This window comes from Lutjanus erythropterus, chromosome 9, assembly GCF_056507025.1.
Source record: "Lutjanus erythropterus isolate fLutEry1 chromosome 9, fLutEry1.hap2, whole genome shotgun sequence".
Classification (NCBI taxonomy): Eukaryota; Metazoa; Chordata; class Actinopteri; order Lutjaniformes; family Lutjanidae; genus Lutjanus; species Lutjanus erythropterus.
In genome coordinates, this window is record NC_139325.1 from 24,156,945 (window position 1) to 24,182,391 (window position 25,447).

Genomic DNA, 25,447 nt, shown 5'->3' on the forward strand with positions numbered 1-25,447 from the left:
GGTGGTGCAGAAGGAGGATAATTAGCCTACTCAGTTTACAAGAAACTTGCTTGAAACTGACCCACCCAGACATAAACAGTGATTGGATATAGCACAGGAAATATTTGTGATAGAAAAAATGACTTATTCTCTCAAAGTCAAAGAAGATGCGTTTAACAGAGAATGGGGAAAAAGAATTGGGATTGGAAAGCACCAAATTATTTTATTGTAAATGACTGTATAGAAGTATTAATAAGCAAATAATACAGTTAATTATATTTCTAGTTGTAAACCGTAACCTCCTCTTTACAGTTGTGTTTTTTTTGTTTTATGTAACTATAAAGACAATAAAAACTACTAAAAGTGATTTTTAAGAAATTTCAACCTGTCAAGTGAGATAGGTTTGTGAATAACACAAATGAAAATTAAAAAAAAAATCCAAAATACTAACCTATCACTGTGAAACCAGATACTTGAACTCTTGCTGACATTTACGCATCTCTGTCAAAATTCATTTTAAAGTCACTTAAGAATACAAGTTATTTTATTTTGAAAAACGACTGACCGGAAGTACACTAACCGAGAGTCTGACACCGCTTCCGGTGTCGCCACCTTCTTTGTCTCCGGCCCAACATTTCGACACCAGGGGTTGTCTATTTTTCCCTTTAGTTTTGAGGATATATTTACACATATATCCATAGTTTTCTGATATTGAATGACAGTCGACTCTGAAATATTTATGCCTAAAAGTAAAGCGCCAAAAATGGATGACCTGGACTACAGTAAGTGGGCTTACTAATTAGCTATTTGCAGTGGCTCTCGTTAGCTAACTCTGGCTAGTTGTAGCTAGTGGCTCAGTTTATTTGCTCAGGTGTGACACACTCATCGTTCCGTTGAACAAATAAATGAAAACGATTAACCATATAGCTTTTGCTGTATTTTCTGAAAAGTATTTGTGTAGAGCACATTTAGGTGAAAACAAGCTGGAAAGATACATTAGCATAGCCCGACGCCAACTAAATATTGATTGTTTCACTGTGTGCTCGGAGCTAACGTTCCAGCTAGCGTCGGTGGACATTTAACACCCTGATCAGCCTCCAAGTTACACTAGGGTTTGACAGAATCGAGCTTTGCTTTCACTATAGAAATCGTGCTGCTCCTGTTATCCATACCCTGGTTGCTGTAGTATGAATCAAACGGTACAGTTAATCCAGACTGTGGGCGTGGTTGGCGGTGTTTTACAGCAGCAGTTTGTTTTGCAGAGTAAACACACTGGGCTAGGAGCCTTTGGGTGCTGCCAACCACTGCTGATCACAAGCTTCTAGTTTGAGATTTAGATATGGGTGGTTTGGAAAAATATATCATCACGATATTTTGTGCAAAATACATCAGCATCGAAAATGTCATTGCATTATGGACCTTTCAAACTCAGCACTTAATTGCCAGAGTATTAGGCACACTTAGTTAATGTTACTCCAGTCTAATGCAACACCCCTGCAATACAGTCCACCTATTGAAAGTTATAGGTTTATAAGTTTTTGTTGAAACTGTTCAATAATATTATATCAATACCAAGTAATGAGACTAGATAACTGCTTAGATACTGGATATAGTTTCTTCTTGATATGTGTTTTTTCCCCCCCTGATTTTAAAATTTTCTGAACTATCAGACTTTTCTAGCTGTTCAATTATTTGCCTTTACCCACTTAGCTATTACATTCATACTACTGATGATCATTTATCAAAAATCTCTGTGTTTTTATTTTGTGAAAGCATACTATCTAAATGGTCAAAAACGTAGTGCCATTTCATTTTGCCCATGTTGCCTAGCCTTAAGTCTTAAGCCTTAAGTGGTATGGAGGCTATAGTTATTCTCTTAAAATGTATTGTTCTTTGCTTTGATGTGTTTCTAGTATTAGTCTACCCTCAATGACAAAATATTAGGAAACTCCTCTGCATAATACAGTACTCAGCACCGCCACAAACTGCCTTGTCTACAGCAAGATGGAATATTATAACCTCTATTATGGTAGGATTTATTGCAGGAGGCACTGATATATTAGACTTCTGCACTACTAGCTAGGTATAAACTGGCAACTGAGTTTGTTTGTGCTGTCAGAACAAATTTACACACATACTTGTGTAACTCAATTGTATCGCAGCTATCAAAACCATGGACAACAAACAGATATTATTTTACAATAGCTGAAATTCCTGAGAATATGTCAGGTTAATAATGCTGATAGATCACCCAGCCCTCCATTTTAATGCCATAACACATTCACCTTGAAACTATGTTGATAAATTGCTTTTGGCATGTATTTCGTGCCATAGAAATAATATAAATTGTACTTTTAGCTAATAAATTGCTCTTTTACCTGCACAGTGCATTTTCCTGTTTGGAGACCTCTGATTCTGCACATATGTAAAATTTATCAAGTGAATGATGGAACAGCAACAACATTTCCATTCACTCTAAATATCACACAGTATCAATATCGTGTGAGGGTGCATGTGCATGTAGTATCTGACAGCAACAGGGAGCCTGTTTGTTTGTACTGTCTCATTAAGTCATTATTTTCTTCCCTGTTTTGTTGAGTTAGTTTGTGTTGTATTTTGTCATGGCGTTGTATTTATGTGCCCCATGTTCTACGTGTGCTAAATGTGTGCATTCCACTGCTGCAGAACCAGTTGCCTCACTGGGGACAAATTAAGTTATTGATTGATTGTTCCTTACTGCGAACTTTTTTCATAGGGACTACATCAGTAGCAGCAATGAAAACAATTCACAGTGAGCAACTCAAATAAAAATCCATTTAGCAATATTATATTGTGGTGGTGGCTGAAATCTCATCTCCTAGCAAGTAAAACAAAATCTACCTGCCCAGCATACTACCACTTGTGATAAAAATATTTCTTTAGCAGTGAAGAGCTTTAATTGAGCTAACTAACCCCATATGTTGCTCAGTCTCAGTAGTGTATTTATGTAATACCTAAATCTGTTTTACAGTAGCCCTATGTCTCTATGTGTTGGTGTGTGATGAGTCCATGAAGTGTCTGTTCTGTTAGTGAAGTGTATCACAACTCAGCCAGTGAGTAATGTGACAGATCATGACATGGCTGATTTTCAGTATTTTTTCTGAGATTGCCCATACAGAGTCCAATGAAGAGATGTTTATGACTAGGGGAAGGTTGGGTGGTAAAAAGTTAGAACTGTTTGTACCTTTCTGTCCCTCTTTGTCCACTCCTTTCCATTGTAAGATATTGATAGAAGGAGTTAGTCATAACCAATTTTAGTAACAATACAATTCTCAAAATAGTTGTATTTGATGTGGTTTTAAATTACTAACAAGTTTGCCTTCTGTTGTTTGGGTACAGTTACCATTTGTTATATCTGCAGCAGCAGTAGTGGACTCATTCTTTTTCTCTTCCCCTACAGTCCCAGTAGACCTGAGCCCAGAGGAGCGCTCTGAGCTGGAGGACATCCGCAGGAGGAAGGGCGTCCTGCTGCAGGAGATCCAGAGGCTCAGAGAGGAGTTAAGAGAGGCAATTTTGGAGGTGGAGGGACTGGAGACCAGCACAGAGGGCAGGTAAGAAGACAGGACACAGTAGCTTTGCTACTATACCCACCATTCCCTAATACCTTGTCACTTGTTAGTCAGCGTTATCGTGTTATGAGCCACATTTTTCTTGGTTTTCTTGTCTAGAACTTGTCATCCTTCCATTATCTGACCAACAAAACACCCTTACTGGTGTTTGCTCACATCACCATATTCAGCAGCATTTTAACAGCTTTTACAAACATGTCAGATTTGATTTCATCCACAGTTTACTGTCCCTGCTGCTGTATATTCATATCACCTTTTCATCCATGGTTGTCTTTGTAACGTGTCATATTATTGCACATGTATAAAAGTGTTGTGGTTCTGAAGCAATATAGTTGTTGATTCTTTGCTAACGGTCCTCCTTTGACCGGGCAGTTATAATCTAGTAATGTAGTAAGTAATTTAGTTATTCCTTATAGTTGAATTGTATGTATCAGTCTTTAACAATTTATTGGCCAAAGTTGTTTTTGACAGCCAAAGAAATCAAATGATAACATGCAGTTTTTAGCTGCTTGGGGCACTGCGATTTATTAATACTAAATTTGTGATATTAAATAACAGCTATTGTGACAGTATTGTGATAATATTTTCTTTTGATTTTGAAATTGCGAGTCTGAGTTAGGGGTGTGTACGATTAGTTGTTTAGTCAATTTAATGTTGCTACCCTCACTAGTCAGCACCAGCAATATCAGATGTTTAAACTTATTTGTGATATTTTATTAATGTACGATGCCTATTAACTGTTGTGTCTAAGATGTTGTGCAGTCACCTGCTATTAACTCCTGGGTGCAAATGACCAGATTTAAACCAGCAAGGTGGAAAGTAGGACAAAAATGGCATCTCACAAAAATGAAAAACAGCACAGTAACTCAGTATTCTGAGCTAGAAAATTAAAATAAGGTTAAATGTGCATGGTGTCAGAATAAACTGACATATAACCACTTGAGTGGAGTAATTCATAACCACATTCAACACAGGCATGTAGCCATTGATCTGCAAGGATGCTGATGCTAGCACTGCTAATGTTAGCCACATTGACATATGGTATTGTTTATTGCCCCTGAGTGTTTTCTTACTTTCAGACCTGTTGACCAGTCTAAATTTAAATGTCCTTTTTATTGAAAGGGAATATAGTCATAAAGGACATCCATAGTCTGAGCATTTAGAATGACTGATAAGGAGATGGGATTTGAATGCAGCACAAGCCATTTTTCTTACCTTTTATATTTTTGCTCCTTACAGCAAAACTCTACAGAAAAGCAGGCATGTGGCAATGGGAAGGAAGAAATTCAACATGGACCCTAAAAAGGTAAAATGTTTGATATTTGTACATGTCTACTCTGTGTTCAATATTTGTAACCTGTGTGGTGACAGACTCTTCCTCCTCTTTGCAGGGCATTGTGTTTCTGGTGGAGAATGAGCTGCTCAGACACACTCCAGAGGATATTGCTCAGTTCCTCTACAAAGGAGAGGGCCTCAACAAGACAGCTATAGGAGATTACCTTGGAGAAAGGTGCTTGGTCTCAAAATATTTTCTGCCCTTTTTGTCTTTCTGTATCAGCCGTTTGTAACCATGCTCTCTCTGTTGCTGTTCTGCAGGGATGACTTCAACATCAAAGTTCTTCAGGCTTTTGTTGACCTCCATGAGTTCACTGATCTCAACCTTGTCCAAGCCCTCAGGTAAACTGTGTCTGTTGGTCTGTTGGTGTGTTTTTTTTTTGTTGTGAACCAAGGACAAAGTCTCTTGAATAATATGTAAACAAACTCAAATCTCAACAATGGAAAGTTCCACTCTAGTGGTCAGGTTGGGGGGGGGTTACAAGAGAGCAATAGTGACTATGTAGCTCTTGATTGCAAAACCTGTTCTCTTTGACTTGACCTAAACCTCGACCTGCTTTCTGCAGACAGTTCCTGTGGAGTTTCCGTTTGCCTGGTGAAGCCCAGAAGATTGATAGAATGATGGAAGCCTTTGCTCAGAGATACTGCCACTGCAATCCTGGCGTCTTCCAGAGCACTGGTAAAAACAAACACGTAGAGTAGGCCGTGTAGCCTACCTAATGCTAAGATGTTTTGGCTCATGTATTAGGTTTGGAGCTGTCCCCTTAAAAAATACTTTATTTTCCTGTGATGGATCAAAGGAAGGAGGCATTTCCCAGAACATGCACTCTCACCCAAACAAAAAGCCCCTTACTAGAAATGACCTGATATGTGAGCCAGTTCATGAAAACATTGCTTTTCATTACTGTCATTAAGTGTTTGTGTTGGCATTCATTATTTCCTTAAATTGTTTGAGATGAACTATATTCAGTGTTCTCAGTGATCGTAAGAGAGTACAAAGTCAGTTTTTTTTTATTTAGCATGACAGATTTAGGTCAACCAATATTATCTGCCTGATATTCAGGGTTTGACGGGTGCTGGAAATCCTTGAAAGCATTGAAAGCACTTGAATTTTAATGTGAGGTTTTCAAAGTTTTCAAAGTAATAGGATTTTGGATTAAGTGCTTGAAATCATACGTGCATTGCTTTCATAATAAATCACAATTTAACTGAAAAATAAAATACCTCAGAGAGCCTGCTTGCTTTTGCCTTTAGCATGAAACAGAGACTACTCAGCTTGAATCTTGCCAAATCCGCATGTGTGGCTACACTTAGTGTAATCTGTCAGTCTTTGCTCACATTTGCCCTCTGATGGAGCAGTGAGTAGGAGTCTAACAAATGACAGCTTGCCAGGTGGTTGCTGTTTCTATGACCATTGACTTGAAAATGAAAATTGAAAAAGATTTTGTTGAAATTAATTTGTCTGGTGATTGTTTTAGTGATTGTTTTGCTCAGGCAAGTTGTATAGGGTGCAAAGTGTACTTACAGACAGCTGACACATTTTGAAACATGAAACTTTGTTGTGATTTCCTTTAATTTGTCACCCTTCTGTAGAATGATATGAGATATAAATTTGGTTCTTTATGCCACAACAGGATCTGATTTAATGTGGCAAAGATGTGAAAAAAAATCATTTTGAGCACTATATATACAGTGTAAGTAGGTACACATATATAAATATGTAATTTTTGAGATGCTGGAAACGCTTGAAAATGCACCTTGAATTGGTTGAAAAGTGCTTGAATTAGACTTTGGAAAAAGTGTAGGAACCCTGGATATTAGCCTATCACAGTAGTATTAATGTATGTGCTGATATTAAAACTTCTTCTTTTTTTTTTACAGAACACAGTCCATATGCTTATGTATTTTTTACTTGCCCAGACAGCATTTTATTTTTACTGTGTCCTGGTGTCTTTTTGCACACACACACACACACACATATATGCATGTATATCAATTGATATATTGGAAGTGTCCTCTGATCCAGTATAGGTTGGGCTTTAATTAATAATTGTAGTTTTTGTATAGAATAAAACTTGGTGCCACTGCATGTGTCTTCTGTTCACAGACACGTGTTACGTACTGTCATTTGCCATCATCATGCTGAACACAAGCCTCCATAACCCAAATGTGAGGGACAAACCAGGAGTGGACCGTTTCATCTCGATGAATCGAGGCATCAACGAGGGGGGAGACCTGCCTGAGGAGCTGCTCAGAGTACAATGAGCTCTACATTGTTTTTCTTTAGAGATGGCTAACCTGTCAATTAAAGTTAACCTAGCAGAGAAACTTTAATGAGCTAATTTTACTTTTGTCTCTGTTATTCTAGAATCTCTATGAAAGCATTAAAAATGAGCCTTTCAAGATCCCAGAAGACGACGGCAACGACCTGACACACACCTTCTTCAACCCGGACAGAGAGGGCTGGCTTCTTAAACTTGGTGAGATGATGCCAGTGAGGTCTTTCTGCGTTGCTTTTCTCCATGTTGGCTTTAACACTGGTCTTATAGAATCAAATGAATCCAATGTGTCAATTCTATGTATGTCAGGAGTATAGATTTCCATTAAGAAAAGAAAGTGATACATTCTGTGTGCTACTGTACTCCTTTAAAGCTTTATGCACTGATGAATCTGCCCTCCTGTTTCTGAGGTTTGCGGCTCTTTGCCTCCACTTGAATTGTCACCTGAGCTCACAGTGTCGTGGCATTTGAGCATTGCCATAGCATGACACGAGACTCACTTTCCGGCGTCACGGCAGTCTAAAAATCTGATTGTTTTCTTTCGCATGGCGGGGCCTGTGATCTGTGTGTGACTAATATAATCTCCCTCTCTTTTTCTTCCTCCTCCCCATCTTTATCTCTGTCTTTGTCTATTTGTCCCCTGTCTTTCTCTAAATCGTCTGGTCCCTTTTGTCTCTGCTTCTTCCCTGCGATTTCCACACTCTACTGCCGCTGCTTGCTTTCTCAGGAGGTATGTACTGACAGAGTTGTTGTAGTTATATACAGGTAATTAGACATGTAGTTAGTTGTAAGCATGTGTCTCTTCATCTTTGAACCACAAAGGAAATCTTTTTTCTCTCCTCCCACTCATCAGCATGACTGCTTTTTCATTTCAGGGGGACGAGTGAAAACCTGGAAACGGCGATGGTTTATTCTCACAGACAACTGCCTTTATTACTTTGAATACACCACAGTAAGTCTTTGTGCAGCGTTTGAATGAATTGTCACTCTTTGATTCATCTTGTGCATTTAACTGACTTGACAGGATAATGTTGCTGTATTTGTATTGTGTTTTTTTTGAGAAAAATGCCAATAGAATGTGTTATTTTGCAGTGAAATGTGGTAATGATTAGTCATTGCAAGGTCGGTGGAAAGTATTTGCAGTACCTGCTAAGTTTGAGTCATTGAGGATTAGATGCATAACTTTGTTAACCCATAGAGGAAGAACTGGTTTGGTTTGAACATGCACAGTAAGAACAAAAGAGACACAAGTCAGTCTGGTCACAAGGGATGACATATCAAAAGCAAACTGCCACAACAATACTATCACAAACACACCAACATAACACACATTCCAAGAGGACATTGGTGCAGCTCAGGCTCACACCTAGCTAATGAATCAAAAAGGGAAGCAAAAAATATACTATTAATCACTGAAATGCAGCTAAGAACAAGATGATAAGTCAACTGTGACTTGATATTTTGGTTATGAATGAAAAAAAAAGCTGGCATTGAAAATTTCCATTTTCCTCCAGTTTAACCACTTTTAGCAGAAATAATGCTGAGATTGATTGAATTCCTGTTCATTATTGCATGATGATCCCTATTGTATTAGGACTGATTAAACATAAAACAAAAGCCTTTGAATTAGAAATTGATCCAGTGTGATTTTTTTATAGGGCTGATACAGATTATTAGTAATCAAAGAGACTGACAACTAATATTTGGAACTGATATACATTTGCAGTAAAAAAAAAAATTAGGCTTCATTTATTGGACAGTTTTAGTTACTTTGCAGAGTCAGGTTACAAATACAAAATAAATCATCTATGATGAGAAACTATGTTGTGTTACTCCAGATTAAGTCACTCAGCAGTATATATAAATCACATCAGAATGAAAGTAGCGCATTTCTTAATGAATTTACTTTATTTCAATCAGATTAACTGTGACTGTGTGTTTCCCTAACAGGATAAGGAACCTCGAGGTATCATTCCCTTGGAAAACCTTAGCATCCGTGAGGTAGAGGACCCAAGAAAACCTGTAAGTTTGCACTTTTGTTGAGCGGTATTCGGAAAATGCAACAACCATATTCATAACTCACAATTTAGCAACAAGACAGCTATAGGCTTTGCGTCTCTCCTCAACAGAACTGCTTCGAGCTCTACATCCCCAACAACCGTGGTCAGCTGATTAAAGCGTGTAAGACGGAGGCTGATGGACGAGTAGTGGAAGGAAACCACATGGTGTACCGTATCTCCGCCCCCACACCTGAGGAGAAGGATGAATGGATCCACAGCATCAAGTATGTAAATGTAAAAAATGGAGGATAATGTCACAGGAAGAAATGTGGGTGATGGTACACCAGTGAGACAGCCTCTTGTTTAACAGCCTAATTTATTTTCCTAATTTGTTTCTGGATGGTAAATTTACCTTCTTAAATGTGTATTTTCATAATCCATCCCTCTCAGTGGTGTTTATTTGTCTCTTCTACAGGTCTGCTGTCAGTGTTGACCCCTTCTACGAAATGCTCGCTGCCAGGAAGAAACGTATATCACTGAAGAAGAAGGAGGAACAACCGTAGATTAGTCCCTCCACTCTCTCCCTGTCTTCCTTTTCCCTTCATCTCTCCTTCTCACTACCCGTTCATGAGTTTTGTTATGCCTTTTTCCTCATCCTCAAACACACCTTCATCCGACTCCTTGCTATCCTGTCTACCAGACTTTTGAAAGCCACATTCTGGCTGCCTCTTCTTCTTGTCTTACACTACTGCTGTTATACAGAACCCGACACACTACAACCAGAGCACACTGTCTGTCCCGTCTTCTCACCACATTCCTCTTTGAAAAGTGTCTTAGACCATATTCACACTAATGTAACTACTGTTTTCCTCTTCTGGCCTTCAATCCTCTCATGGGGAACCTCTCAAAACTGCTCACCTCACAAATCTGCAAAGACAGCTAAAACAGAGGATTGAAAAATAGTATGATTGTCATGATGGAGAATCTTCCTTTTGTTTTCATACTTCCCTCTTCAGTTACTCAGAAAACCACAAGAACAGTAAAAACAGCAGACAGTTGCTCAGCAAAAATTGGCAAAGTTGCTGGCCAAATATTTCTCTGTTCTAGACTAGTATCTGAAAACACCTGTGTGACCAAAATTTTCAACAGGCATCTCTTTCTGCAGTAGTGTGAATATGGTCTTATTCTGGGTAGTGAGCAGCTTTACTTCCTGCGAAGTCTTCTTTCACATTTATCGATGCTGCTTGAATGAGAAATTGCCTTTTTTGATTGTGCTTACCCCAGATAAAATGTGAACTCATTATTCAAACACTAACAGCACTTCACTTTCAGCTAGTGTTGATCAGAAAGGATGGAGGAATAAGTTTAAAGCAGTAGTTCACATTATTTGAAGGGGATTGAATAAGGTACTTAACTATAGTCAGTATATTAGCTTCAGTAGATGCCACGCTCTCAGTTTGGAGAAGCAGAGCAGGGCACCAGAACAGGAACTAAGCAATGAACTGCTGTGGACAGGGTCAGCAGGAAAACCTATTTTTTTATTTTTTTTTAATTTTTGTTTCCTTTATTATGACAGAACAATTGAAGGTATATGGGAAAAGCGGGAGGGAAAGAGGAGAAGATGAGCAGCAAATGCTGAAATCGAACCCATGGCTGCTGGTGAGGACTGATAGACTGATGCTCTATCAGCTGAGCTACTGCACTGATTAGCGGCAAAACCTGTTCAGTTTAAGTGGCTAAAATGCCTTCTGAGTCCGTCCACAGCAGTTTATTGCTTAGCTTCCATGCTGGTGCTCCTCTCTGCTGCTTCTCCTAACTGGAGGCGATCTGACTGGCATCTACTGTAGCTAATAAATAGTACCTCATACAACCCTGCATCAGATAATCTGAACTGTCTGTTTAAATCAGTCAGTCAGATGCAAACAAAGCAGGAAATGATTTCAGATTACAGAGATGTGCTCATAGCTTCCTATAGTACTCTTAATGGCTTTGATAAGCATTGCTACTACCTACACTTAGTTACTGTCACAGTCATGTGGGGAAAATGTCACTGTTCATTACTGTTTATATTGACACTAGGTTTATATCACCAAGTTACTGTTGAGTAATGGAGATAAATTCAAGCAGCTTCTCTCTTTCCACTTAGTTGCTTGCTTAAGCTCAATGAGACAACATGTATGTTCTTTCGCATGTTTCTTAACATGTTTGAGCAATAGCGGACAAAACCGTAGTTAAATAATCCTTTATAACACTATACTGAGCAGCAACCTTCATCATGTTCTTGCATGCCACAAATCATCTCCTTCTTGCTCAGCACTACAAGACGGACACCGACATCTCTCTCACAAGTAATAACTCTGTCTGACACCTAACTGTTAGAGCCTGGTCTGTCCGCTACAGTGAGTTTTCAAGAAATCACAAAGGCAGCTCATTACAATGTATACTTTTTGTAAATAGATGTTAGCATATTTGTTTACGATACACATAGAAATGATTTTAATTTATTCTTTATCTTTTGTTAAAATCTGATTTTTGTACGAGCTACTGTAGGACTGCATGTTGATAAAACTGAGGCGTCAGTCGTAGGTGCTGATGCGTCGCTGATCATGCTAGTGCACTGATTGATAAGTGTTAGTGTTCCCTGTTGACTTGGAAAAATTTAATATGGAAGTTGATTTATACATAGAGTAAATTATCTTAATTGTTGTTGTTTTTTTGGAAATTAAGAAGATATTTAGGAGATATTAAGTAGTCTGGTTTATCTCTTGACCAGAATGTTGGTTTGTGGAGTAAAACAGACTCAGTTAAAGCACAAGCAGTAATCAATCTCACACTCTGTTAAACTGATGTCCAGTGTTTGCTTCATTGGCTGCTCAGTGCCCACCTGAAGCGTGAGGAAGATATTCACAAGCTGAAATTTAAATGTTTCCGCCACACCACAGTGATAGAAATGAAGAGACAACAAAACAAGGAACACTAACAAAGCTTTGATTCATTATATAATAGTAAAGATATTCAGATGTAATGAATCAGTAACAAGTTTAGATTTGTGTCCAGTGATAGATTTGCTTGACATCCAGTTCATAAACTTATTTCTTGTAGTTTATTGAATTGGCATTTTTAGATGGTAGTGAAAATAATTGTCTACTGCACTTTATCAATTTAGGCATTTTGGAGAAAATGCTGTTACTTTGACTGACGATACTCTGTAGCACCCTCTATTGGTGATTCACACACACTGCAATATGCTGAAGGATGAACCATGAACTGTGTAGAAATACTGTATAACGCCACCACCTGGTCAGGGCCAGCTATAGCAACAGTTTCTGACTAACAGGTACTTTATTGAGCTTCATTTTTTCACCTGATAAAGTTATTTGAAGCTGAAGGGGGTCTTTTCTCTGCCATCAGAGCATGTCAACCTTACAAGTGATTGGTCCTTCAAAAACACATCTGGTGTTGCCTTTTACGATCATACTTCATCAAACTGACAAAAGGCCTAACTTTGTATCTCCATGTTACTGCTTCTACACAATACATGGACTGCCTGTAGGCCTTCGCTCTCTGGATATTCTTGAAGTGCAAAGTTGCCAAAAAATAACTGTTGGGACAAAACTATGTTTCCATTAGAACAAAAGAATGAACACTGAAATGATCAGACTGAAACTGGGCCTCTGTTTCTGATTCCTTTGACCCCAGAGCCACCTCTTTCAGAAAATGTGTTTATTTTGTATTTATTTATTTTTTATTTACTGTGAGGTGAAGATGGATAGATCATCTGTAAATGTAGCAAAAGGAAAACCACGATACATTGGTGCCAGTAAACTACTGTGTAACAATAAAAAAAAGTAAACGGAGGTGATGGCTTGCTGTCTGTGTTTTTATTTGCTATTTTTCTTCCTTGGCCTTACATTTTAGTATTTAGATCAATTTAATGTCTATAGTCTTACATCCCAAATGTGTCTGAAGGGGCTTCACAATCTGTACAATATACAGCTCCCTCTATTCCTTGATTAAGATAAGGAAAATCTCAACCTTTTAACTTGGAAATAATGAAAAATAAAGTAAGAATTGGGTAAAAATAAAAGGAATGTCAGCCATTTTGTTTGTTTTCACTGAGAGACAGTCATGTGACAGTTTGACGCAGGCTTATAGAAAAGAATAGGACAATAAACATAAGTATCTCAGACTTTTAACATAGTTATTATACATTTTGGTATGAGACTGCATTGACTGACTTTAACAACCAGGAAAATGTAGTGCAGATTACGTATCTTTTATTTTACAAAAATCTTTGCAGGGACCAAAACGTTATTGTTTGAGCAGAGCCGTTCTTTCAGAGGAGAAGTGTGTTTCTGGGAGATGATGGGAAATCTTGTTGTATGTTTGAATATGTATGTAGCTGAAAGCATGGCTGGAAGTGGATGAAGGCCCTTTTTGATCAGTACCGTAACTTTAGCCTGTTTTTGTGGGTCACTGTCTACAAAAATATCAAGAATCCAGTAAGGCTTCAGATGGAGCTGAGGGCTCGTATTGCTTTATTCTGCTACACAGCTGAGATCAACATCGGATTGAAGTGAAGAAGAGAACTGACTCCTCAATTATATCTTTAATATTTTGAGACATTTGGACATGAACAAATGTGGTGTTTGTCCTTATAAATGTTAAATTATTAAATCACATCATGTCATTATTTTTTGTCAAGATATTTAATTACATTGTGTATATATTTGTCAAGAATTGTTTGAGAAATTTTAACATAAATTCAAAATTTTAGTGCCTGTAGTTGGAGAAACACCCAAGTATCACCGACAAAATGTACAGTAATAGCTCAAGTTTTTGTCATATGCACAGCAATCACATTGAAGCAGTCATTGTGTCCTGGACCAAGCAGTTACGACACAAAGAACACAGATTTCAAATAAAAAAGTTGAGTTTATTTTCCCCAGAAAAGATTTTACAAAGCAAATAACCGAAGGCAACAAAATTAAAGTTATAGGTCCATTAGAAGAGGTCAACACACTACAAAAACTAAAAAAAATAAGGCTAACAAAACAACAGACCTGACAGAATGAGACACTGGAACAATTAAATTCTCAGTCTCCTTCCAGTAATACTCCAACAAAATGTAGTCTATAAACAGAAAATCATGCAAGTAAATGAGAAATGTGAAAAAGAGAATCTAAGATGAGACATTGCAGAGGTTAAAGTATGTGAATGACACATAAACAAAAAATAGAATACAATAAAATACAATATAAATATAAAAATGGGGTAAAATAAGGTGTGTGTCATGTAATAATAATAATAATGATAATAATAATAATAATTTGTACACAGAAGTTATTATTTTGTGCAACAAGATTTTTGTCGGGACTTTAGGGGCTTAATTTACAACTTTATTCTTCTTGTATGTTATAAGAAATGAAGATCTCACGTAATTAATCATTAACAGTGTATCATATTTAATGAGTTGATCATGTTTTGTGTTCAAAGAAATGTAATGAAATAGGCTAAAAAGAACAATATTTCCCTCTGAAACGTTGTGAGGTATAGACCAGGCTAGGATAAACTAGATACACGAAAGTGAGGCGCATGTGTCTGAAAATGGGACTTGAGTACTTGAGTAAATGTATTTAGTTACTTTGCACCGTGATGGAACGTGGAACGTGGTCTTTGATGTTCTAGAGTTCTAGAGTTCTACATCATTGTGATGTGAACAGAATGTGACGGTCAACAGTTCCAGGATTTGATTCTGTGAGTCTCATTTCACTCCCAGAGGACACTGAAGACACGACCAACACATGAAAAAACTTCTGTCGCCTTTAAGGTAAGCCATTATTTATATCTTACATTCGTAAAACATTGTGTTTGTGTAATATGAAAAAAAAATATTCAAACAGTGCGAGATGTTTATATGTTGTCCAGTGTATCTTGACAAAATATTGTAAACCCCTTAAAACTTTAACGTACATTTAAACTCTAATCAAATGTAGCACATAGTGAATTAGATGTAGATGTGCAAGAATTATTAATTAACTATTAAATCAATTAACAACCAATTAATCGTTTTGAGACATTTTTAATTTTTTAATAAAGAAAATGTCCAAATTCTCTGATTCCAGCTTCTCAAATGTGATTATTGTGTTTTTCTTAGTGCTCTATGACACTAAACTGAATATTTTTTGGCATGTGGACAAAACAATTGAGAACGTCTCAACATTTTTCACCATTTTCTGATCTTTTATGTACCAAACAAATAATTGATTAATGCATAAAACTTTAGGCTGATTTCTCAATAATGAAAATAATCGTTGTAGCCCTACAGTTATACTTATTCAAAAACTTGTCCATTTAATTATTTTGGTGTGAGTTTTGGAGATATCAGCCGTAGAGATGTCTGCCTTGTATTGAATATTATGGAACTAGATGGTGTCGAGCTGAAAGCACCAAAAAATACATTTGAAAAACTCAACATTAATGTCTCTTCAGAATTTATGACCTGGTTACCCAAGATAATCCACAGACCTACATTAAATTGCTCATAACAAAGTCTGTGGATTATTTTGAATAACAGGGACAGTGATGTTGATTTTGTCATATGTGTTTTTTGGTAAGCACCACAAACTAGACGCCATCTAGAAGTCTAGTAATTAGAAAAGTAACATTTAAAAGTGTATGACATGACTTGCCTTGTATCAGAGAGTGACTGACCCCCTCTGCTCTGTTGTTTAGTTTACATGACATGGCACGAAGAAGCGCCCGACTAGAATCCACAGGATATTATAATAGTGATGGAACACCATCCATTTCCTACAAGGAGCTCCTTTACAAGTAAGTGGACGTTAGCATTTTCATGCCACCATCATGTTATATGTGTACACATATTTGGCACACAGTTATGTGTTTAATGCAGTCATGTGTTTTTAACTATGCATCTTCAAAGCTCTCACTCTTTTATAATTTTCATCAATACAGGATTTTCAAAAGACGCCAGTACCATTCTGGATCTTTTAGAAGTAAGACCATCAACCCCAGGATCAATAACGACAGCCTCTTCAGCGACACGCACAGCATCGACAGCCACCTCAGTGACATTAATAGCCACAACGTTATGAGCCAAGGCAACAGCCACACCGACAGCAGGGGCCGCACCATGATCTTTCTTAAGATTTTTGTCTTTGTCTTCATGCTGCCTCTGTGTTTTGGTAAGTCATCTCTTCCATACACTCATAATATCTAGGACATAAGCTTGTGAGTTTTGTAGACTTGTCTGTCTTTTGTATAAAACATCTGACCTAGTTTCTCTCTATCCATCAGGACTTGTATACTTGAGGAGCATCATTTTAGTATCACGACCCACAGATTCATCAGACTCACCTACCAGTTTAGATCAGGTATGACCCATATAAGCAGATTCTCATTAAAATAGAAATTACTTTTTATTCTTCCTGTGCACCCCAGAGATGTTCCAATACTATTTTTTCCTTCCCAATATAGATTCTGATCACATTTTAAATTGGAGTAAATTAATCCAGGTTTATACAAAAAACTAAACTGAGGTTTAAATGGAATATTTCTTAATTTTAAGCTAGTTTAAAATGCTGCAACAAAATTTAAAGTTAAACCATGATTTAATTGTTTTTTTTTTTTTAAAAAAAACAATCCTTGTTGGTGCAATCAAACCTAAAAGATGAATTTCTTCTCACTTACAGGACTTAAATGCAGGAGATAGAAACATAACAAAGCAGCTGCAAGAGCTTCAGGATGAGTTGCTCAAGTTAAAGAAAAAAATTAAGTACCTGCTTCCGGACGCGGACACTTGGCCCAACTTTGCACTGGAGTCACTGGGTGAGACATCTAAATCCATCTTTTTATTTTCAATGTTCAATTTTAACTCAAATAGCTTCATTGACATGAACAAAATATGTTGTTACCAAAGCAGTTTACATAGAATTCTTAATACATTATTCATAGATTGTAATTCACATAGTCTTAGGATTGCCTTATCACTTTCCTGTTGTGTTTTTTCGTGGGCAGGTGCCAAGGTTTTATTCCAACAGACTTCAAAACCATATCTGCCGAAAGACAAAGAAATAACAATTTTTGGCATACCGATCTGGGCATCCTTTGTAAGCCCAATGACTGTTATTCAGGTAGGAAATACACACAAAAACAAATAGTTATGTGGTATGGCTATATCCTATTATAGTTGGTACACTACATACAACACATGTATAAATTGTCTTTTTTATTTTCTCTCCTCAGGGACACACACCTCTGAGGCCAGGATGTTGCTGGGCCTTTGCAGGTGGGCGTGGGCATTTATCCATCGCCCTGTCCTACCCCGTCGCCATCAGCCATGTGACACTGGGTCACATCTCAAAGAGCTTGTCCCCAACTGGCGCTATTATGAGCGCCCCAAAAGAGTTTTCAGTCTATGTAAGTCACAATTTCAACGTTGTTACACTACAGACATCCTCAGTTTCACTGTCTCATACATGGAGGCCAAGTCTTCAACTGGACCTGTTGCTTTCTCTCTCACAGGGAATGGAAACTGTAGACGGCGAATGGACCAAACTTGGCACTTTTCTTTATGACCAGGACGGCGGCTCAGTGCAGACTTTCAAAATACCTGTAAGTATAATAGCATGCAATAAAACACACACACATTTCTTTTTTTTTAATTTCATCCAAACGCTAAAATATTATGAGTTTGCAGTTTGCTTTCCCTTTTATCCCTTATTCCCCTTCCTCTCATTTTTGACCATCCAAACTAACTCTGCTCATTTCTCTTGTCTCTCAGGATCACAAAGCAGGTGTCTTCAGCTATGTGAAGCTGCAAGTCGAGAGCAACTGGGGACATCCGGACTACTCCTGTCTGTACAGCTTCAAGGTCCATGGGAACCTGGCAGACTGAAGACGGAAGAAGAGGAGGACCAGCGGACATCATCGACGGACAGCTGTCTCTGTATCTCTATTTCTCTGTTTGTTTGTCTCTGTATCTCTATTTCTCTGTTTGTTTGTCTCTGTATCTCTATTTCTCTGTTTGTCTCTCAACCTGTCTATTTTTCTCTGTCTGTGAAGGTGAATCAGACTCTGTGAATCAAAAGGTTTTGGCACGGTGGCGCAGTGGTTAGCACTGCCGCCTCACAGCAAGAAGGTCCTGAGTTCGATCTCCCGGCTTGCTCGGGCGGGGCCTTTCTGTGCGGAGTTCGCATGTTCTCCCCGTGTCTGCGTGGGTTCTCTCCAGGTGCTCCGGCTTCTTCCCACAGTCCAAAGACACGCACGTTAGGTTAATTGGTTACTCTAAATTGCCCGTAGGTGTGAATGTGAGTATGAGTGGTTGTCTGTCTATGTGTCACTCTGATTCACCTTCACTCTTTGGGCGGCACAGTAGCGCAGTGGTTAGCACTGTGGCAACACAGAGGAAGGACTGGCGGTCGGTTCCGGCTCTGGTTCTCTCTCTGTGTAGAGTTTGCATGTTCTCTCTGTGTCTGCGTGGGTTTTCTCCGGGTGCTCCGGTTTCCTCCCACACTCAAAAGACATGCACGTTAGGTTAATTGGCCCATCTGAGATTTTTTTTTCTGTGCACGTTGGAACAATAAACACTAACTGATAACATATTTATTTGTTTCTGCATGTTTTTTTTTTACTTTTGGTTATCTAAGAGCTCATGCTTTTTGTTGAAAAGTTTGATTCAGGGGTTATAAGTCCAATAACTGACACAACAAGGACACAGTGTATTTGTAAAATGCCTGTTTTAAAAATATGGTGAGTTTTAAACTTTTAAAGTCTACATGATCCAACATTTTTTATAAACATTTTTGTAAAAATATTTTATTTTTGGAAAAGTTCAACTGTATCATAACAAACTGTGACAACCATGAACTATTTCAACATTTGTGTTTGAGAAAAAAAATGCAGGTAAAACACTACTTGCTGAATGCAATGTGTATCTCAAAAAGTAAAGGCAATACTTTGGCTGCTTGGTGAAAGCGAGGGTGATACTGAAGAAAACTGCAGATTTACCTCTGTTCTGTTGAAACAAAGACAAAGAAATTATTTTATTTTATGCTGTTTTTGGGTGTTTCTGCTCTTAACACCTGGTAGACAGGTTCAAACTTACACTGTTCACTTTGACTAAAAATGTTTTACATGCTGTCAGTTACATTCTCTGTAACTGTAGGTGTTCAAACTCTAGTCTAACATTCATTTTGGTTGATGAGAATATTCTTGTACCACAGTCTTTTACTAAGTCACTGGCTTTGCAATTACAGTAGAGTGAAAAGGGATTTTTCCCTACATGCTCAGAACAGTCTCATAATATATGTAGATATGTAGCATCCAGGGGTCAAATCAAGTTCTGTACTACAAGGAGTTATTAACTGGTTATGACAGCCTCAGTTTATTACTGATGCCTCTATGTGACTTACATAAGCAAATGAAACCATCAGCAACATAACTGACACCTTGAGCCTGGAAACATGGATTCAGATACTGACATATTGCAGCAATGTCTTCATTTCCAATGCGACTTATGTGAAAGATGGGAAAAAAGAAACAGTTAAACGTGACAAAAGGTGGAGCCAAACGTTGATTCAGGTGTATGACCTCAGAGATGAGCTGGAGCAGCAGCGGAGGGGAGAACGTCAGCCCCAGCTGAACACACTGCTGCCGCCATGTTCGCAACAGCAGGAGGACGAGGAGGAGCAGGTGTCCTAATCCAGTGCCCACAGCCAACGGGCAGAGGCTGGAGCTCATTAACATTAAAATAAACTTACTCTGGAAGTCTGTGATGATATTTGACTTTAATCTTTTCTGTTAAACCTGATAATGAGGTAATTATGCAAATTACTCAAATTGTTTAATTAATTATAATATAAAGTCATGCTATAATGATGCCTTTTGTATTAAGACATTTTTTTTCAGTATCAATGATGTGCAAATAAACATAATTTAAATGAATCTGAAAACTTTATACAGACCCTTTGGAGTGCCACAGACCTCCATTTGTTCTTGGCGAAAAGCGTTATTTAGTTTTGGCAGTTTTTGGCACACTTTTATTGGGAACTGAATCCTAGTTTTGTCACCAGGGGGCGTCACCTCCCCAGTGAGATGGCTTCTTGTGACAGTCAGCAGCTGGGGTTTACAGATGAATCAAATATTTTACTGCATTTAATAACTGCAACTGCATTTTAATTGTAAATGCTTTGCCAACATTTGAAAATTTACATAACAAAGTATAGCTGGGATTTTGTCCATCATGCAAACGCTTAAATACTTGATTGAAGATCTGAGTTGGGCTTCATTTTCTCTGTCCTGATCCCGTCCTATCAGCCAGACTGCATGTGCAACAATGTACTGAAGCAATCATGAGTGAGCACAGACTGACAGACATCAGCTGTGTGTAATAAAGCAGAGACCTGAAAGTACAAACAATGCCAGAGGAGAGAAACTACATTTCAAAACACAGAAATTCAGTTAGAAACGAAAGGTACGGAGAGCCGAACATAAAGAGACTTTTAAAAACGTCTTTTTCACTGAGTATCACAATGCAGCTTGTTTGAGGGGGAGAAAAGACATGACCGCATCCCACTTGCAGGCGAGTTGGGCTCGCTTTGGCTCCTGCTCCAGCAGGTCCATCTCAGGTGCAACTCGGCACAATAAAGGCATGGTTTGACCAGTGAAAAAGCCCTTTATGTGTTTGTTTGTCACTGCTGACAGTGCTCACCTGAGTAGCTGATTCTTTCCTTTACATCCCTCCTCTGTTTACTCTCACAAAGTGTCTTTCAAATACATTTTCCCCTCTGGTCAGCGGTCAACGTGAACAGAGAGACTAATTATCTTACTGTAAACAGGACAGTCAGCTCCTCTGTGGTAGCTGCTGCAAACAGGTTTACAAGCAAACATGACGATAAATCCACTTTTTAAACCCAAAAGTTTAAAACCAAACACCACATGGATGCAGGAATAGATTTTAACTTGCACGAGCTTCAGTCAAATACAGGATAGATGAGTCAAGCAAACTAACATATTCAACTAAACAACCCCCCTGCCCCTACATCCACCTTCACCCTCCCTCAAATCAACAACGTGTTTTATGTTGTTAGTTTTTGCTAAACATAGTGCCCATCTGTCAGTTGGCAACTTGTTGTTTAAGTTACTAAAGCTGTAAGTAGCAGACCGAAAAACTTTGCAGAAAAGTGTATTTTCTTTCATTTGTATGTGCAGAATGACAGAACATGGACTATGAAAATGATTGTTTTTATTACAGAAATATGTTTTGTCAGGTTGGGCTGGGATTTCGTGACCTGGTAATGGCCTTAAGAAGAGAAGCGTAAAGTTGAGTGACAGAAGTCATCTTATTAATGTGAAAATTTTCTGGTTTATTTACTCCTTTATGACAGTAAACTGAATATCTTTTGGTTGTGGATGAAGACATAAAGACAAGACGTTTGAGGACATCATCTTGGGCTTTTGGAACAGTTTTCACCTTTTCCTGACAGGTTATAGACCAAACAACTGATCAATAAATCAAGAAAATGATCGACAGATTAATCAATATGAAAATAATCATTAATTGCAGCCTTATTATAATTCTGTATGTAACACTTCCGCATTGAACTTTCTAAAAATGCTTACATACATTTTCCCAAATGTTTACAACAATCATCAAACACAAAGAAATCTATGATTTTATTCAAGGAACTGTGCATTTCATGCTTTAACCTCATCAGATACGTCAAAGAGTGAGGAAGGAAGCCAACAAATGTGACTAAATGTAACGTAAATAAAGCTTAATATATTACCTCGTCCATGAACGTGATTTCTGCCTGAGACATTCAGATTTTCATCTGCAATGGTGGTTGTTTAACAATGCAGAAAACAACTCCCATGATCCTTTGCCGCTTTACAGTATCATCAAATTAGAGACCCCTTGTGGCCAAAGTTACATATTGTGCATTTAATCAAAAATATTATTGGCAGATTAATTGATCATAAGAATAATTTTTAGTTGCAGCCCTAAATTCTTGTAAAATTCACAATATTCTGTTTTTGATGACATCATCATTTAAATTTTTGCTATATTGATTTTAAAGCAGCGTTACTAAATTGAATCACTAAACATGATTCTATCACTTTACAAAAACTACAGGAAGTGCATTTTTACATCTTACAATCTTGAGCCACTTATTTAATTCAGTTAAAGGACCAGTGTGTGGCATCTAGCATCTCTCCTTCTGTTTCCAAGTGTGAAGGAGAACCTACGGTGGCTTTGTGTTCAGCTTGTCCTTTCTTGGCTACATGGTGGTGAAACATGGTAGTCTTCGTGGAAAAGGACTCGTGCCCTCTGTAGATATAAACAACTCATTCTAAGGTGACAAAAACACAGTCATTCATGTGTTTATGCACTCTTGAAAACACACTTATGAATATTATATAACATTTCTGGAATAATCTGCCTGTTAATCCCTGTAAATCTTACATGCTGGACCTTTTACTTCAGTAATACTCCAGAACAGGGGTTTGTTCTGTCTGCTTGGTTTCTGTGTGTCTGGAAATCAATGCATGAAGCACAGTAAGTCTTTCTCTTTCAAGAACATTTGGTAAATACTGTTCACCCCCTTTGTTTCACAGGCAAATTGATTCCAGTCACAAGACCACAAGGAAAATGACTAACATGGACACTTGAGAATGAAAAATCTAAACACAGGGGGGCAGCACTGGAAAGGCTGTGCAAACCTTTTCCGGCAGACAGCTCAGTGGTGAGTATGTTTACCAGCATATGCCCGATGATCATTTCAAGATTATCATCTCAGTTTTTCAGAGATGGCATGAGCAGCTTCTATGGCTTGAGGGTATACTTAATACACCCTTCATGTAATGCACTGTGGTTCTAAGCTTTTTATTGACCACACTGTAGATATAAAGTAGTTGCCACTCCCTCGGTGTTACGTCCTGTTCTTTGTGTCAAGCATCCAAACAGTGACATAATAGTTTAAACGTTTACGTGTGGGATTGAACTGAAGAGCAAAAATTCTGCCATTTTAGTTAACATGTTATATGACAAGGCAGATATTGTTTAGATAATATTATATTTCAGTCATTTATAACATTTAAAATCAGTGATACACACTCAAAGTCATTACATTTCAAGTCCCTCAAGGCAACATCATAGCCCATCAAAGATTAATCTGTATGTTTAATTAACCAAGGTTTCCGACTGTCAACACATGATAATGACATATATATATGTGAGAGCTGCAATGATTAATCAACTAATCAAATATAAGTTGATATGTAAATTAATCAGCAACTATTTGCTAAGTGATTAGGTGGTTTGAGTTTTTCTTTCTTTTTTTTTTTTTTTTAGAGAAAAGTTTCTTTACCCCTCTTTGACAGTAAACTGAATATCTTTGGATTGTGAACAAAAAAAGACATTTGAGGACATCATATTGGGGTTTTGGAAACACATTTTATTGAGAAAACAACTAATCAATTAGTTGGGAAAATAATCGACAATGAAAATAATCGGTAGTTGCAGCTCTAGATGTGACTGTAATACAGATGCAAATTGGAGCGCTCAGTTTTCGTCATGAAGTACAAATTAAATAAGGCAAGAAAGTTGTGAAGCAACGTGGACAAAGTATTTATTTCCCAGAGCAAATCATAGTGAGGGTTGCTACAAAACTGACGTACTCCTTGAAATCAACAACACCATCCTTGTCTCCATCCAGCATGTTGAAGATTTTTTCCACTGCAGCTTTGTCGGTGGCCTAAAGAAAGAAAAACAGTAGGAGCTGTAACATCCAAAGAGGCATTCACTGCCCTCTGCTGCAATAGTGCTTCATCTACTTACTCCATCCATAGGAAGCTCATTGCGGAGCAGTTCAGTGAGTTCTCCCTTGGTTAAAGTATTTGAGTCTCCTTCTTTTCCAGCGTACTTGTCGAAGGTGTGCATGAGCATTGCCATTGCTTGTGGGAGCCCAGACATGGTGGCTGGAACAAGAAATATTGTTTAATATTTATTAATTCACACGTTTCCCCACCCTCCTGCATAACTGTAGGTCTGTATAAACAACTTGTTTTATAGGGTTATTTTTGCTGGAATCCTTGGTAACCTTAATTTACTGAATTCTCTCAAATTTCATAATCGCCACTATTATAATATTCAAATCATCATAATTATAATTTTACAGTGGATTGACATTTATGGTCAGTCTTGTTCAGACGCAGCACAACCACACCCAGAAGCTCATTCATGGATCTCATGCCACATAATGGTACCCATTAGGTATTAACTACTTAGATAAATGCAAAATGGCTCATGCTGTATTTTAAAAAAGATTTTTAAAACATATTTCCACTTACCAAAGTTGTTTGAAAAGCTGTGAAGGTTGAGAGAGTGGAAGAGACAGATTTGAGACGAGAGTCTGGACACAAACCTTTTTAAATAGAGGTTGACACACCCTTTTTCCAAGCCCCCTCCCCTCTTTCTTTTTTTTTTCTCCCTTTCTTTTTTTCTCTCTAGAAAAACACCCAAAAAGTCAAAATGGCATTTCTGGAATTTATTCTGTCTTTCTTTTCCTCTTAAACAAGCCCCTTTTCATGCCAATAATACCGATGTGGGAAAGTTATAGTTGTATTTGTGTATAAAGATATAAGTACTGGTGGTTCATATTAACTGGATATACATGGATATACAAAACCAAGGAAAGCCTTTCTTAACTCAACATTTATTTATAACAGCGTGGTCAGTTACAGAATAATATGTTTATTAGTCAAACTAACACAGCTGACGTTTATGGGTGGATCCCAGATCTATAAGAAACTACTGACCGGTTTATTCAGTTATGACTGCAGCCTTTGATTTCTTTTTTTCTATCTGATTTAGATTTATTTCAGTTGATGTATGTCTTGATTGTCATTACTTATAAAACCATTTTTGAAAAATGAATCCTTGGTTTAATTTTTTCATCAAATATGTTAAATATCATGTGACATCTGAAAAAATCAGCCTATTTGAAAGACTTCTCTGCAAGTAGACTGTGTCCAGACCTTCAAACTCGCCACTGAGTGGGCTGTTTAATGGAGTGCAGTGAGCTGACAGTTCAGTCTGATATCAGGCTGCTATGCAAGACCTTTGCAAACACTTGTATGTCACAATATTTAATAAAGGGGCTGTTGTAAAGTATTATATAGTGTGTGTACTTTTATGCCACATGAGCTCATTTTGCTGCAA

At 37.7% G+C, this 25,447-nt stretch overlaps 3 protein-coding genes across 3 annotated transcripts; 2 read left to right on the plus strand and 1 right to left on the minus strand.

Annotated features, from left to right (window-relative positions):
- Positions 1-571: 571 nt before the first annotated feature.
- Positions 572-10,398, plus strand: cyth2 (cytohesin 2). Its single transcript, XM_084726766.1, has 12 exons — positions 572-761; positions 3,419-3,569; positions 4,827-4,893; positions 4,979-5,097; positions 5,184-5,264; positions 5,489-5,601; positions 7,030-7,178; positions 7,291-7,402; positions 8,077-8,153; positions 9,152-9,223; positions 9,331-9,485; positions 9,677-10,398. Exons 1-12 carry the CDS (start codon positions 695-697, stop codon positions 9,762-9,764), a joined length of 1,251 nt encoding a protein of 416 aa, XP_084582892.1. The 5' UTR covers positions 572-694; the 3' UTR covers positions 9,765-10,398.
- A 5,548-nt stretch (positions 10,399-15,946) lies between these two features.
- On the plus strand, positions 15,947-18,121 carry LOC146321547 (SUN domain-containing protein 5-like). The gene is made up of 8 exons (XM_084725843.1): positions 15,947-16,035; positions 16,180-16,409; positions 16,522-16,598; positions 16,917-17,052; positions 17,242-17,357; positions 17,470-17,643; positions 17,749-17,838; positions 18,008-18,121. The coding sequence occupies exons 1-8, from the start codon at positions 15,947-15,949 to the stop codon at positions 18,119-18,121; spliced, it is 1,026 nt and encodes a 341-aa protein (XP_084581969.1).
- Positions 18,122-23,660: 5,539 nt separating this feature from the next.
- Positions 23,661-24,211, minus strand: LOC146321548 (ictacalcin-like). The gene is made up of 2 exons (XM_084726778.1): positions 24,065-24,211; positions 23,661-23,981 (listed from the first exon to the last, which is right to left on the minus strand). The coding sequence occupies exons 1-2, from the start codon at positions 24,197-24,199 to the stop codon at positions 23,856-23,858; spliced, it is 261 nt and encodes an 86-aa protein (XP_084582904.1). The 5' UTR covers positions 24,200-24,211; the 3' UTR covers positions 23,661-23,855.
- Between the last annotated feature and the right edge of the window lie 1,236 nt (positions 24,212-25,447).

Excerpts from the sequence above, each read along its gene's own strand:
- cyth2 (XM_084726766.1), top strand. The coding sequence starts at position 695 with ATGACAGTCGACTCTGAAATATTTATGCCTAAAAGTAAAGCGCCAAAA. Across the intron at positions 5,098-5,183 it reads GGAGATTACCTTGGAGAAAG|GGATGACTTCAACATCAAAG; the intron begins GTGCTTGGTCTC and ends GCTGTTCTGCAG. Across the intron at positions 9,224-9,330 it reads TAGAGGACCCAAGAAAACCT|AACTGCTTCGAGCTCTACAT; the intron begins GTAAGTTTGCAC and ends TCTCCTCAACAG.
- LOC146321547 (XM_084725843.1), top strand. The coding sequence starts at position 15,947 with ATGGCACGAAGAAGCGCCCGACTAGAATCCACAGGATATTATAATAGT. Across the intron at positions 16,036-16,179 it reads TACAAGGAGCTCCTTTACAA|GATTTTCAAAAGACGCCAGT; the intron begins GTAAGTGGACGT and ends TCATCAATACAG. Across the intron at positions 17,358-17,469 it reads GCCCAATGACTGTTATTCAG|GGACACACACCTCTGAGGCC; the intron begins GTAGGAAATACA and ends TTCTCTCCTCAG.
- LOC146321548 (XM_084726778.1), bottom strand. The coding sequence starts at position 24,199 with ATGTCTGGGCTCCCACAAGCAATGGCAATGCTCATGCACACCTTCGAC. Across the intron at positions 23,982-24,064 it reads ATGAGCTTCCTATGGATGGA|GCCACCGACAAAGCTGCAGT; the intron begins GTAAGTAGATGA and ends TTCTTTCTTTAG.